Here is a 14,828-nt window from a genome sequence, read left to right as displayed (position 1 = left end):
AATGCCACAGATGTCTCAAGTTTTGAGGGAGCACGCAATTGGCATGCGGACTGCACGAATGTCCACAATAGCTGTTGCCAGATAGTTTAATGTTAATTTCTCTACCTTAAGCCACCTCATGTTTTAGAAAATTTGGCAACATGCAACAATTACAATTTCAAAGATTTTACTCAGTTACAGTTCATAAAAGGAAATCAGTCAATTTAAATAAATTCATTAGGCTCTAATCTATGAATTTCACATGACTGGGAATACAGATATGCATCTGTTGGCCACAGATTCCTTAAAAACAAGGTAGGGGTGTGGATCAGAACCAGTCAGTGTGACCACCATTTGCCTCATGCAGTGCAACACATCTCCTTTGCATAGAGTTGATCAGGCTGTTGATTGTGGAATGTTGTCCCACTCCTCAATGGCTGTGTGAAGTTTCTGGATATGGGCAGGAACTGGAACATGCTGTAGTACATGTTGATCCAGAGCATCCCAAACATACTCAATGGGTGACATGTCTGGTGAGTATCCAGGCCAATGAAGAACTGGGACTTTTTTCAGCTTCCAGGAATTCTGGACTGATCCTTATGACATGGGCCCGTGCATTATCTTGCTCAAACATGAAGTGATGGTGGCGGATGAATAGCACGACGATGGGCCCAGGACCTTGTCATGGTATGTGCATTCACATTGCCATCAAAATGAAATTGTTGTCTGTAGATTATACCTGCACATACCATAACCCCACTGCCACCATGGGGCACTCTGTTCACAACGTTGACATCTGCAAACCGCTCGCCCACACAATGCCATACACATGGTTTGCAGTTGTGAGGCTGGTTGGATGTACTGCCAAATTATTTATTTAAAACAACGTTGGAGGTGGCTTATGGTAGAGAAATTAACATTCAATTATCTGGCAACAGCATTTTATGACTTTTTTGTTTGTTTTGGTTTTCGGCAAGGGTTATTTCGGCTGCTAGTGCACACACAAAAATGTCTTGAGGCAAGCCAAAGTCAGTAGCCGAAGTCTATGCCCCTACGTAGGTGATTGGTTAACCGTAGGGATTCTTCAATTAAGTGTTTACAAATCGTTTTTATTCACATTTTTCCACTTGAGAAATACTGCATCAAACATCTTAGTTGGATGTAAAATCTCCTTGACAAAAATGTCTAAATTTAATAACAGCTTTTTTTTGCGTTCTTCGATTATTTCTGATTACTGGCTATGGCGTCTCAAAATTAACCAACTGTCTTTTAAGGGAGGATATGAGCACACTCGTTCGCCTTGCCGAGTTTAAACTCGAAGCATGCGGAAGGCTTAAGCAGTCTATGGAAAACCTATGGCAGCAAGCTATGCTTTGTGTTAGTTTCCCTGGCACTTTGAATATGATGCCCAAAAAATTATGTAATGGGATTTATGCCACAAATGCTAAAACGTTAGCATGTGAAAACAGTTCCAGGGACGCCTAAGCATGGACTGCTTATAGGGTAAGGAAACCGAAATGTAATCTGGATTTACTATCCCTTTTTAATATTACAGAATAGGACTGTTCCACTCTTATTTTATTGACTGTAATTACAGTGAACGCCCAGGTATCATAACAGGAAGTAGGTTAATAATTAATTTCATCATGGACAGGCACTTTTGATGTCACGGTGGAAGTAGGCTACGGCTAATTCAAGACAACTATCATGTTTCTAGTTTGTCTTCACTGTTAGTATCGACCTAACTAAATTACCATCCCCAGTTGTGCGGTGATGTACAGGTGCTGATCTGTGCAGTTCTTATCCGAATGCGCGCGAGAGAAAGTCGGATTTTAATGCAATATCAACAACGACAAGGTCTCCACGTTGAAAATATCGTGTCCTACTAAACAGGATTTTAGGTAAGATACTTTTATTATGGTTAATTGCATGTTTTGTATTACAGCGACACCGGGAATAGAAACTTCCAAAGCCACCTGATCCCGCGAGTTTACGTGAATGTGGCGCGGCAGCGTGAATTAGAAACTGAAATCCCAGGAAATCGAAAGTTATCTGCGACTCTCCTGTCGTAGACATATTGGACCTTGAGCTCACAAGGGCCACAGTTTGTGGAGAGATCTGACATGTTGCCTAAGTTTAGCCTAGTCACGCGGTATACATTTGGGATGTGTTATAAGATTTCCAAATGTCTGAGTTTCTTTATGAACTAGTATAGGTTCTGCCTCATTCAGAAGGGCTACAGGGTTGGCGGGTAAGAGTCTAGAAATGAAACAAATATGTCAAGACAAATGATATAATACGGCCTGCTCTACTGTACAAGAGTAAGTAGGTTTAATACTATTGTTTGATGGTAGCTGTTTGATTAATCAAATGATTAAACCATTACTGGGTGTATGTTTCCTCAGTTTACAACCCTGAGAGACGTAACTGCATGTTTTAGCCAACCAAACATACTCTAAGGGACAGATCGAAATTTACTGGAGGGAGGGTTTTATGTTTTTTGCCTGGTTTACTGTTGCTCTTCTGCTCGTATTTTCCCTATAAACAATAGCTTGACTTTGGTATTACCCTAATACAGTTTAGAAATGTTTGACAGTTTGGTATGGTGTGGCTATTATTAAGCTTTACATAATTCAGGCCTATGATATGAAGGCAGACCATTGTGCTCCAATTGTCTCCGACAGTTGAACGTGACGTGAGGAAGACTGTTTCAGGCCAACCAGAGTTTATCCTAAACTCAGCAACAACAAAAAAGAAAAGTCAATTTTTCAGGACCCTGTCTTTAAAAGATCACTCTTAAAAATCCAAATAACTAGACATATCTTCATTGTAAAGGGTTTAAACACTGTTTCCCATGCTTGTTCAATGCACCATAAACAATTCATGAACATGCACCTGTGGCATGGTCGTTAAGACACTAACAGCTTACAGACAGTAGGCAATTAAGATCACAGTTATAAAAACTTCAGGATGAGCCTGCAGGAAGGGTACCACGAGGGAGGAGGATGTCTTTCCTGTAACGCACAGCGTTGAGATTGCCTGCAATGACAACAAGCTCAGTCCGATGATGCTGTGACACACTGCCCCAGACCATGACGGACCATCCACCTCCAAATCAATCCCGCTCCAGAGTACAGGCCTCAGTGTAACACTCATTCCTTCACGATAAATGCAAATCCGGCACCTTTTCATTATAATGTTGGAGGACATAAGGAAGGTATTTGCTGGCCTCATAAATGCTAGCCAGCTAGATTAATATTTAGAAAAACTATTTTTTTGTTTGGCGGGAGTTATGCTAACCCTTTTGCAATCTCTTTAGCGTTGCTTGCTGGCTAGCTACAGAGGTTAGCTGGCTAGTTAGCTACAGTAGTTAGCTACTGCCATCAGTTGTGTTATCATATTTTGCCTATTCCACCTTTTTGTAGAATGCATATTGGCATTTCAATATAGTGCAGGAAAAGGGAATTCGGACTAGAGGTCGACCGATTATGATTTTTTTCAACACCGATACCGATTATTGGAGGACCAAAAAAATCCGATACCGATTAATCAGCCGATTTTTATTTATTTATTTGTTTGTAATAATGACAATTACAACAATACTGAATTTACACTTATTTTAACTTAATATAATACATAAATAAAATCAATTTAACTTCAAATAAATAATGAAACATGTTCAATTTGGTTTAAATAATGCAAAAACAGTGTTGGTGAAGAAAGTAAAAGTGCAATATGTGCCATGTAAGAAAGCTAAGGTTTAAGTTCCTTGCTCAGAACATATGAAAGCTGGTGGTTCCTTTTAACTGGGAATATTGAAGACTCATGTTAAGAAGTTTTAGGTTGTAGTTATTATAGGACTATTTCTCTCTCTACAATTTGTATTTCATATACCTTTGACTATTGGATGTTCTTATAGGCGCTTTAGTATTGCCAGTGTAACAGTATAGCTTCCATCCCTCTCCTCGCCGCTACCTGGGCTCGAACCAGGAACACATCGACAACAGCCACCCTCGAAGCAGCGTTACCCATGCAGAGCAAGGGGAACAACTACTCCAAGTCTCAGAGCGAGAGATTCTGGCAAATGAGTTCGCAATGAGCCAGGCGGCCCAAACTGTTGCATATACCCTGACTCTGCGTGCAATGAATGCAAGAGAAGTGACACAATTTCACCTGGTCAATATTGCCTGCTAACCTGGATTTCTTTTAGCTAAATATGCAGGTTTAAAAATACACTGCTCAAAAAAATAAAGGGAACACTTAAACAACACAATGTAACTCCAAGTCAATCACACTTCTGTGAAATCAAACTGTCCACTTAGGAAGCAACACTGATTGACAATACATTTCACATGCTGTTGTGCAAATGGAATAGACAACAGGTGGAAATTATAGGCAATTAGCAAGACACCCCCAATAAAGGAGTGGTTCTGCAGGTGGTGACCACAGACCACTTCTCAGTTCCTATGCTTCCTGGCTGATGTTTTGGTCACTTTTGAATGCTGGCGGTGCTTTCACTCTAGTGGTAGCATGAGACGGAGTCTACAACCCACACAAGTGGCTCAGGTAGTGCAGCTCATCCAGGATGGCACATCAATGCGAGCTGTGGCAAGAAGGTTTGCTGTGTTTGTCAGCGTAGTGTCCAGAGCATGGAGGCGCTACCAGGAGACAGGCCAGTACATCAGGAGACGTGGAGGAGGCCGTAGGAGGGTAACAACCCAGCAGCAGGACCGCTACCTCCGCCTTTGTGCAAGGAGGAGCAGGAGGAGCACTGCCAGAGCCCTGCAAAATGATCTCCAGCAGGCCACAAATGTGCATATGTCTGCTCAAACGGTCAGAAACAGACTCCATGAGGGTGGTATGAGGGCCCGACGTCCACAGGTGGGGGTTGTGCTTACAGCCCAACACCGTGCAGGACATTTGGCATTTGCCAGAGAACACCAAGATTGGCAAATTCGCCACTGGCGCCCTGTGCTCTTCACAGATGAAAGCAGGTTCACACTGAGCACATGTGACAGACGTGACAGAGTCTGGAGACGCCGTGGAGAACGTTCTGCTGCCTGCAACATCCTCCAGCATGACCGGTTTGGCGATGGGTCAGTCATGGTGTGGGGTGGCATTTCTTGAGCCCTCCATGTGCTCGCCAGAGGTAGCCTGACTGCCATTAGGTACCGAGATGAGATCCTCAGACCCCTTGTGAGACCATATGCTGGTGCGGTTGGCCCTGGGTTCCTCCTAATGCAAGACAATGCTAAACCTCATGTGGCTGGAGTGTGTCAGCAGTTCCTGCAAGAGGAAGGCATTGATGCTATGGACTGCCCCGCCCGTTCCCCAGACCTGAATCCAATTGAGCACATCTGGGACATCATGTCTCGCTCCATCCACCAACGCCACGTTGCACCACAGACTGTCCAGGAGTTGGCAGATGCTTTAGTCCAGGTCTGGGAGGAGATCCCTCAGGAGACCATCCGCCACCTCATCAGGAGCATGCCCAGGCGTTGTAGGGAGGTCATACAGGCACGTGGAGGCCACACACACTACTGAGCCTCATTTTGACTTGTTTTAAGGACATTACATCAAAGTTGGATCAGCCTGTAGTGTAGTTTTCCACTTTAATTTTGAGTGTGACTCCAAATCCAGATCTCCATGGGTTGATAAATTTGATTTCCATTGATAATTTTTGTGTGATTTTGTTGTCAGCACATTCAACTATGTAAAGAAAAAAGTATTTAATAAGAATATTTCATTCATTCAGATCTAGGATGTGTTATTTTAGTGTTCCCTTTATTTTTTTGAGCAGTGTATATACTTCTGTGTATTGATTTTAAGAAAGGCATTGATGTTTATGGTTAGGTATACGTTAGAGCAACGACAGTCCTTTTTCGCGAATGCGCACTGCATCGATTATATGCAACGCAGGACACGCTAGATAAACTAGTAATATCATCAACCATGTGTAGTTATAACTAGTGATTATGATTGATTGTTTTTTATAAGATAAGTTTAATGCTAGCTAGCAATTTACCTTGGCTACTTACTGCATTCACTTAACAGGCGGGCTCCTCGTGAGGCAGGTGGTTAGAGCGTTGGACTAGTTAACCGTAAGGTTGCAAGATTGAATCCTTGAGCTGACAAGGTAGAAATCTGTCGTTCTGCCCCTGAACAAGGCAGTTAACCCACCGTTCCTAGGCTGTCATTGAAAATAAGAATGTGTTCTTAACTGACTTGCCTAGTTAAATAAAGGTGTACTTTTTTTTTTATATATATATATATACCGATTTCCGATTGTTATGAAAACTTGAAATCGGCCCTAAGTAATCGAATATAGCACAAAGCTGCTGTTTTTTAATTTAAGTTGTTAATCAGTAACACTTCGTTCAACACTTATAAGCCATAAAATGTGCATTCTCCCTACTTATGCTACAACCAGCACTGCAGATGCAATGAGTGAGTATGGCAAAGTGTTCCGATAAGCTTGCGTTGTTATTATTGGCGGCTTGTCTTTTGTAATATCAAGGAATATTTCACTTTCTCTGGTCATAGGATGAACAACATGAATTGGTGCATGAGGCAGAAATAATGCAGTGCGACTTGTTTCGCCATCAGCTGGAAGACGGTGTTCACTTTGCTCAGTGGAGGGAGGTAGAGCGAGCAGCGGGATATGAGTCGGGTGAGAGGTAGCCTCACCGCTGCGCCCTCCCTCCACTGAGACTGACCATCAGATGCAGGCCATCAGTCCAGTAAAAAAACAATCTGGAAATTATTATGCTCACTCAGCTGTGCCTCACAAGTAATACAACAAATGATCTATTACCAGTGTGATCCTATACCTAACATGTTGAAATATAATTTCAAAATGATCAGAGAAGAACAACATTGGCAGGGCAATTCAAGCATAGCCAATATGCCGTGCTAATGTATTGGGCCCATAGCCTACTCCACTAACCTCATTGCTACAGAACTGTTTTTAATTGGTTAATGTTGCATAGGCGTACGTTTTTAAAGCCTTTTTTTATTTTTTGTTGTTGTGGAAATTCATACACTGGGACACTCAAAGTCAATCTTAAATGAATCATTCTTTATCAGCGCACTGGAGAGGTTCCAACCAACTCAATGCACCAAGTACACATGTCGATCAGGAGCTCTCACGGGGCAGTCCCGTTAGTTCTCTTATATACTTACACAAAGTAATAATTGCATGATTTAGCTTATTCATAATTAATTCTCATTAATGTTTGCTATTATTCATGTGACAGACCAATACTGGTGTATGCATGTGACAAACCAATACCTCACAAAGCTTCTTCTCTCCAAGCTGAGACATTGAAACTGAGATATCGTTCTCAAAAAAGGGTCTGGGCGTACTACCAAATTGCAGATACTATAGTGAGGATTTCTCCCAGGCATTGCATGAACAATAACCACAAGAAATTGGTTATTAGAAAAGCTCAAATGTAAAAGATTCACAGGTAGATCTTGGCTTGTATTATGACTCGGAGTGATCTTGACTCACACATTAAGGTCTCCTTAAGTTGTATTGAACTACATATAATGTAATTCAAAGTAAGAAATCCCTATATACTACTAATTGCTTGCAAAGTTACCTGAATTTAAAAAACATTAAATGTGTTTTTACAACTCTTTGTTGCTTTTTTATTGTTCATTTTAGAGCCTGCCACTGCCAGCATGTCACTGTTTGAGACTGAAGGACCCCTCGTGCTGGACCTGAGCTGCCCTATCTGCCTCCAACTCTTCTCCGACCCTGTGTCCCTGCCCTGCGGCCACGTCTACTGCTCAGCCTGCCTTGAGAAGTACATGGACACTGACACGGCCCACCACTGCTGTCCCGAATGCCAGGTTGAGTACCAGGGCCCCCAGGCCCTTGTGAAGAACTTCAAGATGTGCAGCATCATCGAGAGCTATAAAGCCACCACAACAGGAAAGGTCAGATCCGTCACAGATGGAGATGGTGGTGATTGCCACCAGGGGGTATTGTCAACTAACCAGAGAAATTATGGTAAGACCTCTGAATGTCTATTAGACATAGAGCAACAGGAGTTACAAGACACAGGCTTGGCAGATGCAGCTGCAGCGCCCCCTACTTTTCTGAAAAACCAACTGACCAAGATGGAGAAGGCGATAATGGACAAGTCTAAACTTCTATTAGCGTCTCAGGTAACGGAGTTGACGGTGAGGCTGCAGATGGCTGAGGATCAGCTGAGGAGGGAGGAGGAGAGGGAGGTCGAGATCAGGGCCGCCAATGCCCTTCTGAGAGGAAAGGCAGCCAAGCTGCTGGAGCAGATGACTGAGCTGACGATCAACTACGTTACTGGGATGACAGAGTTGATTGAAGAGGAACTGCGCCCCACCGAGGAGAGCCTAGGCACCCGAGTACACCAAGTCTCTGAGATCCGAGAGAAGTTGAGGGAGGCCCAGCTCCGAGCCAAATCCCTCCTGACCGAGGAAGACAGTGGGGTGTTCAGTGAGGGGCTTCAGGAGGCACAACCGCGCATCATGGAGTTGATGGCCCAGCAACCTCTAGAGGAGCTGGACCACGACAACACCAGTCCTGAGTCGAAAGTTAACCCAGGCCGCGCTTGCGACGAGCTGGAACGGAGGAGCGCAGAGCTGAGGGAGGGACTCGGGACGGCCCAGCGTTCCCTACGCAACGCCCTCAACCCCTCAGAGGTGACCTTTGACCTGGACACTGCCCACCCCAGCTTGGTGCTGTCGGAGGACCTGAAGACGGTGACCTTCAGCACCAAAAAGCAGCCTTACCCGGCCCTGCCAACAAGGTTTAGCAACTTCCTCCAGGTGCTGAGCACCCAGAGCTTCTACGGAGGCGAGCATCGCTGGGAGGTGGAGCTGGACGGATTTTCTCCCTGGATTATAGGGGTGTGCTACAGCGGGGTGCTAGCACGCAGCGGGCTAGCGAGTGCCCTAGAGAGTAGCCGTGGCTCCTGGTGCCTGATGTGGTTCGATAACCTGCTCAGGTCCTTTGAGCAGGGCCATGATGTCCCATTGAAGAGAACCCCGGCAGTACATAGACTGGAGATCACGCTGAGTTTTAAGACTCAGAGGTTGAGCTTCTATAACGTCAGCCAGTGCAGTGGGAAGACTCACGTGTACACCTTTAAGGCGAACCTCACGGAGCCGGTGCATCTGGCTTATAGGATGATGTCAGGCCAACCGAAGGCACGCATAACAGTATGCTCTTGAACGGTCACTGGTACAAAAGAGAACCATGCAAGATTACATACTTTTGTTTTTATTAATCCTGTATTAATACCAAACTTTTCTTATTTACATTTAATGTTGTTCATGGTTGTAGAGACATCGTTGTTTTGGTCTGTTAATAGCGGTAGGGGAGAGTGGGGTAAGTTGAGCCACCCCTTCTTTCTAGGAAACCGTACACAAAATGTATAATAGGTTATCATTTAATGGAGTCTAGAAACCACATGGAAACCACATGGGAAAAGTAGTAAGCAAGCTGGTCCAAAATACTTTTCACAAAGTCAAATAAATCTTTTGTCTTATAGGTTTCATGATTCTTGTATCTAAACCAGATCATTTTAAGATTGTTTTATAAATCAGTTTGGTTCCCCTTATGCTGCATGGAATAAACCCAGCATGAAAGTGCATCCTTGTAGCTGTGTGGGCTAATATGGTCAAAATGTTTGCCTTGGGGTAAGTTGAGCCAATGACCACCATACCCCATCCAAATGGTGATTACAGTTTGTCCGTTTTATGAATAATATGCATATTATTTTTGCAATGTGTTTTTGCAATCCATATGAAATCAAAATGGTGCATTTTTATTGTTGCAGATATCATCATACCCCGTGTATACAAGTGTAAAACAAGCAGGGGTCTAGCCCCCCTTGAGGTTCTTTAGAGAGCAGCCAAGGAAGGGAAGTTCATTTGAGCAACAGCAAGGGATGAAAAAATGTACACAATTTCACAGAGGAGGTACATTCACAAAAAAAGAAAACAAATATTTATCTGTGCGAAAGAGGCACACAACACAATTGATCTGATAACATGGAGTCCGAGCATGTTAAACATATTAAGAATCTCGCACACCAGTTTCTTGGGTTTAGTAGCTTCAAATGCAGAGAACTTCCCCACAAATTGGCACATCGAAACTACATCCCTGTCCCAGACAAGAAATGGAAGGGTATATCTGAATGTAGGCATACATTTAAGATATACAATATACCCAGAGCCCACCTTTTGTTTTTTGTTGCCTGTTTTGCATGTTTGCAAACAATGTAAAAAAACATAATTGAGTTAGTAAAGCTGCATACAAACAAGGTCTGATTTTTGCTTTCTTGAGTAAGACAGCTCCAAAATGCAGGTGTTTCAGCCTAGCTCAGTGTTTTCTGTGGTGGTGGGGCAGCCAGCAGAAAATACAGTAGGGGTTGATAATGTTCTCTAGTTGCGCTGTGATTGTCTCAGTATACTGTTACTCATGGGGACACAACATCACCGCAAAATCTACCGGGAGAGCTCGACAATTCAAGCCCGTTGGGTGCTGCCATAGAGTTACATTAGATGTGCCCATCCAAGAAGGCCACAAATAAAATGACATCAAATCACATTATAACTACCGTAGCTTTGATTGGACTGATCATGTCAACATCATACATAAATCTTAGTTAGCAAGCTAGACAAGCAGTCATCATCATGAATCACGTCGACAATCTATTGGCAAAATCCTTTTCAATCCTTGTCATATGGAGAGAAATTATAGATAAAACGTATCGGTGCTCATCGGCCATTGGACATAAACATTACACAACAACATAGGCCAAAAAAGTTTCTGTCAATCCAGCATGACAGTTCAAAACAACTGGAAACTGGAAAATCTGAAGACTTCAGTGAGTTCAAGACAACTGGGAACTCGGTAAAAATCAGTTCCAACTGGGGGGAAAAAACGCTTTGAACGGTCATCCAACTTGCGCCTCTTTCTAGAGCTCTGACCTGAAGATCACTGACATCCATGATTCAACTTTATTTCCCCCCCCCCCCCCAGAGTTACCAGTTGTCTTAAAAGCACCGTATATCCAGAGAATGACTGACTTTGATGACAAATTTTGATGACATAATTTGCACACGAAGACCACCGCGCCATCTTTCTGTTTTTGTGAGCACAGCACAACCAGGTGAGTCCAAAAATGTATTGTATGCTGCTGCATACAGCATTCGGAAAGTTTTCAGACCCCTTCACTTCTTCCAAATTTCGTTACGTTACAGCCTCTAAAATGGATTAAATAACAATTTTTCCTCATCAATCTACACGCAGTAACCTATAATGACAAAACTAAAACAGGTTTTTAGAAATGTTTACAACTTTATAACAAATATTTAAAAAAACATTTGTATTCAGACCCTTTGCTATGAGACTTGAAAGTGAGCTCAGGTGGATCCTGTTTCCATTGATCATCCTTGAGATATTTCTAGAACTTGATTGGAGTCCACCTGTGGTAAATTCAATTGATTGGACATGATTTGGAAAGGCACACCCTTGTCTATATAAGGTCCCACAGTTGACAGTGCATATCAGAGCAAAAACCAAGCCATGAGGTGGAAGGAATTGTCCGTAAAGCTCCGAGACAGGATTGTGTTGAAGCACAGATCTGGGGATGGGTGCCAAAGAATTTCTGCTGCATTGAAGGTCCCCAAGAACACAGTGGCCTCCATAATTCTTAAATGGAAGAAGTTTGGAACCACCAAGACTCTTTCTAGAGCTGGCTGCCCAGCCAAACTGAGCAATCGGGGAGAAGGGCCATGGTCAGGGAGGTGACCAAGAACCCGATGGTCACTCTGACCGAGCTCTGTGGAGATGGGAGAACCTTCCAGAAGGACAACCATCTCTGCCTTTATGGTAGAGCTCAGTAAAAGGCACATGACAGCCTGCTTGGAGTTTGCCAAAAGGCACCTAAAGGACTCTCAGACCATGAGAAACAAGATTTACTGGTCTGATGAAACCAAGATTGAAGACGGACACTATCCCTATGCTGAAGCATGGTTGTGGCAGCATCATGCTGTGGGGATGTTTTTCAGAGGCAAGGACTGGGAGACTAGTCAGGTTGAGGGAAAGATGAAAGAAGAAAGGTAGAGAAAGATCCTTGATGAAAACCACAGTGCTCAGGACCTCAGACTGGGACGAAGGTTCACCTTCCAACAGGCCAACAACCCTAAGCACATGGTCAAGACAACGCATGAGTGGCTTCGGGACAAGTGTCAATGTCCTTGAGTGGCCCAGCCAGAGCCCGGACTTGAACCTGATCAAACATCTCTGGAGATACCTGAAAATAGCTGTGCAGCGACGCTCCCCATCCAACCTGACATAGCTTGCGACGATCTGCAGAGAAGAATGGGACAAACTTGCAAAATACAGGTGTGCCAAGCTTGTAACATCATACCCAAGAAGACTCGAGGCTGTAATCGCTGCTAAAGGTGCTTCAACAAATAATTGAGTGAAGGGTCTGAATACTTATGTAAATGTAATTTTTTTTAAATTTAGAAAAACCTGTTTTTGTTTTGTCATTGTGTGTAGATTGGGGGAAACAGTTTAATCAATTTTAGAATAAGGCTGTAACAAAATGTGGAAAAAGTCAAGGGGTCTGAATACCTTCCGAATGCACTGTAACTGATGTAATATGCCAGGGAGATATGTATACTAAGGCAGCTCCAAAATGTTGGTGTTTCAGCCTAGCTCAGTGCTTTCTGTGGTGGTGGGGCAGCCAGCAGAAAATACAGTAGGGGTTGATAATGTTCTCTAGTTGCGCTGCGATTGTCTCAGTGTACTGTCACTCATGGGGACACAACGTCACTGCAAAATCTATGGGGAGAGCTCGAAAATTCAAGCCTGTTGGGTGCTGCTATAGAGTTACATTAGAAGTGCCCATCCAAGAAGGCTCAAGGTCATTGGCCACAAATAAGATTACTTCACATCACGTTATAGCTACTGTAGCTTTGATTGGACTGATCATGTCAACATCATACTTTCAAAATCTTAGCTAGCAAGCTAGATAAGCAGTCATCATCATGAATCAAGTCGATAATCTATTGGCAAAATCCTTTTCAATCCTTGTCATATGGAGAGAAATTATGGATAAAACGTATCGGTGCTCATCGGCCATTGGACATAAACATTACACAACAAGTTGGAAATTGCAAATTCAACAATGATTAGTTTGGATGGAATCAGTGTGGCTAACTGAAAGCGTTGCAAAGCAATCACTAGCATGCTATTCAGTGGAGTTGATGTGTGGTCCAAGTCTGGGTTTAAGGGTCTCTTTTCCAAACTTAAAAGGATAAACATTCAACAACATGGGCCAGAAAGGTTTCTGTCAATCCAGCATGACAGTTCAAAACAACTGGAAACTCGGATTTGGGAAATCTCAGACTTCAGTGAGTTCAAGACAACTGGGAACTTGGTAAAAAAACAGCTCCGACTGGGGGAAAAAAACGTTTTGAATGGTCATCCAACTTGCGCCTCTTTCTAGAGTTCTGACCTGAAGATCACTGACATCCATGATTCAACTTTATTTCCCCGCCCCCAGAGTTACCAGTTGTCTTAAAAGCACCGTAAATCCAGAGAATGACTGACTTTGATGACACATTTTGATGACATAATTTGCACACGAAGACCACCGCGCCATCTTTCTGTTTTTGTGAGCACAGCACAACCAGGTGAGTCCAAACATGTATTGTATGCTGCTGTGGCTGTAGCAAAATGTGGAAAAGTCAAGGGGTCTGAATACCTTCCGAATGCACTGTAAAAGATGTAATTTGCCAGGGAGATATGTATACTGTAGCTAAGAAAGTAATACTAAGTGTATGTTGTGTAGTAAGCTGTTAGTAGCCCATGTGGTTCATCCTAATAATTGGGTCCCTTTCCCCCTCATAACATAGCTTAATGTTCTGACTTGTTCTGAAAAGGCATTAAATGAGGCTGAATGAACTGTTTCGCTTTCAGACAAGGCTCTGCTGATAGCCAGGTGTAGCACTTGTAAGGATTCACTCCATGGTGCTGAAAAGAAAGCTCTGCTGTTAGGGCCTACATGAGGCTGTCCCAACAGTTTGGATTACCCAAACTCAGTAACATAATCTGATTACATTCCATTACTTTTAGATGACTTTCCCCTTAAGAGGCATTAGAAGAAGACAAATGCATGTTACCAATTGAACGACATCTATTTCAGGATAAATCAATGTTAAAGTTTACATAGCTGGCTATATATGGATGTTAAATTTTACTTTATGGGTTGGTTATGTAGGCTTCTTCTAACCCATTGTTTTCTACTACATATAATGATATCTTTACATTAAAAACCAAAGTCTAACAGAATTCCAGTCATTCCAATAAATGTTAATACCCCTTGATCTTCAAGAATAGGACTTGGAAATATTGAAGTATAGATTAGCCAAATTGTTTTACCTGATCATGACCCCAAAACTAAGGATTTATTAACCAGCGCTACTGTTTATAATTTTGTTGTCATGGAGGACTGATTGGACTCATTGATTCCAGTTGAAAAATGCTGCACTCATGGAATGGCATGCTTTGAGCACTACTGAAAAGTGCTATTTACATGTGAAAAATGAATGCCATATGCTGCATTTGCTATAGACCTATTGTTTAACTTTTTGTTGGTGACACTTGATAATATGCAGCTGTTTTAAAGGACAAATCCACAGATAAAACAATAACAAACAGTTGCCCCGCCTCTTTTGGTAAAAAGCTGAGGGATGGGCCTGGAGAAATGTAACCACTCTCAGATTAATAGACAGAGCTATGGATGCAAGGACTGACCATCCATGATATCAAATGTATTGTT

At 42.8% G+C, this 14,828-nt stretch overlaps 1 protein-coding gene across 4 annotated transcripts; it reads left to right on the top strand.

The window, feature by feature from the left end:
• Nucleotides 1–1,325: 1,325 nt before the first annotated feature.
• Nucleotides 1,326–10,292, top strand: LOC139536212 (E3 ubiquitin-protein ligase TRIM21-like). Of its 4 annotated transcripts, none has more exons than XM_071336537.1 (2): nt 1,326–1,482; nt 7,649–10,292. In XM_071336537.1, exon 2 carries the CDS (start codon nt 7,666–7,668, stop codon nt 9,196–9,198), a length of 1,533 nt encoding a protein of 510 aa, XP_071192638.1. In that variant the 5' UTR covers nt 1,326–1,482; nt 7,649–7,665; the 3' UTR covers nt 9,199–10,292. The 4 variants fall into 4 exon arrangements, with proteins under 4 accessions (XP_071192638.1, XP_071192636.1, XP_071192635.1 ...); XM_071336535.1 differs by lacking the exon at nt 1,326–1,482 and adding an exon at nt 1,626–1,880; XM_071336534.1 differs by lacking the exon at nt 1,326–1,482 and adding an exon at nt 2,026–2,300.
• The last annotated feature ends 4,536 nt before the right edge of the window (nt 10,293–14,828 follow it).

The sequence above is a fragment of the Salvelinus alpinus genome, chromosome 12 (assembly GCF_045679555.1).
Source record: "Salvelinus alpinus chromosome 12, SLU_Salpinus.1, whole genome shotgun sequence".
In the NCBI taxonomy this organism is placed as follows: Eukaryota; Metazoa; Chordata; class Actinopteri; order Salmoniformes; family Salmonidae; genus Salvelinus; species Salvelinus alpinus.
The sequence above is the reverse complement of the archived record's forward strand: the minus strand, read 5'-3'. Positions and strand labels throughout refer to the sequence as shown.

Coding starts and splice junctions, on each gene's coding strand:
- LOC139536212 (XM_071336537.1), top strand. CDS start 7,666: ATGTCACTGTTTGAGACTGAAGGACCCCTCGTGCTGGACCTGAGCTGC.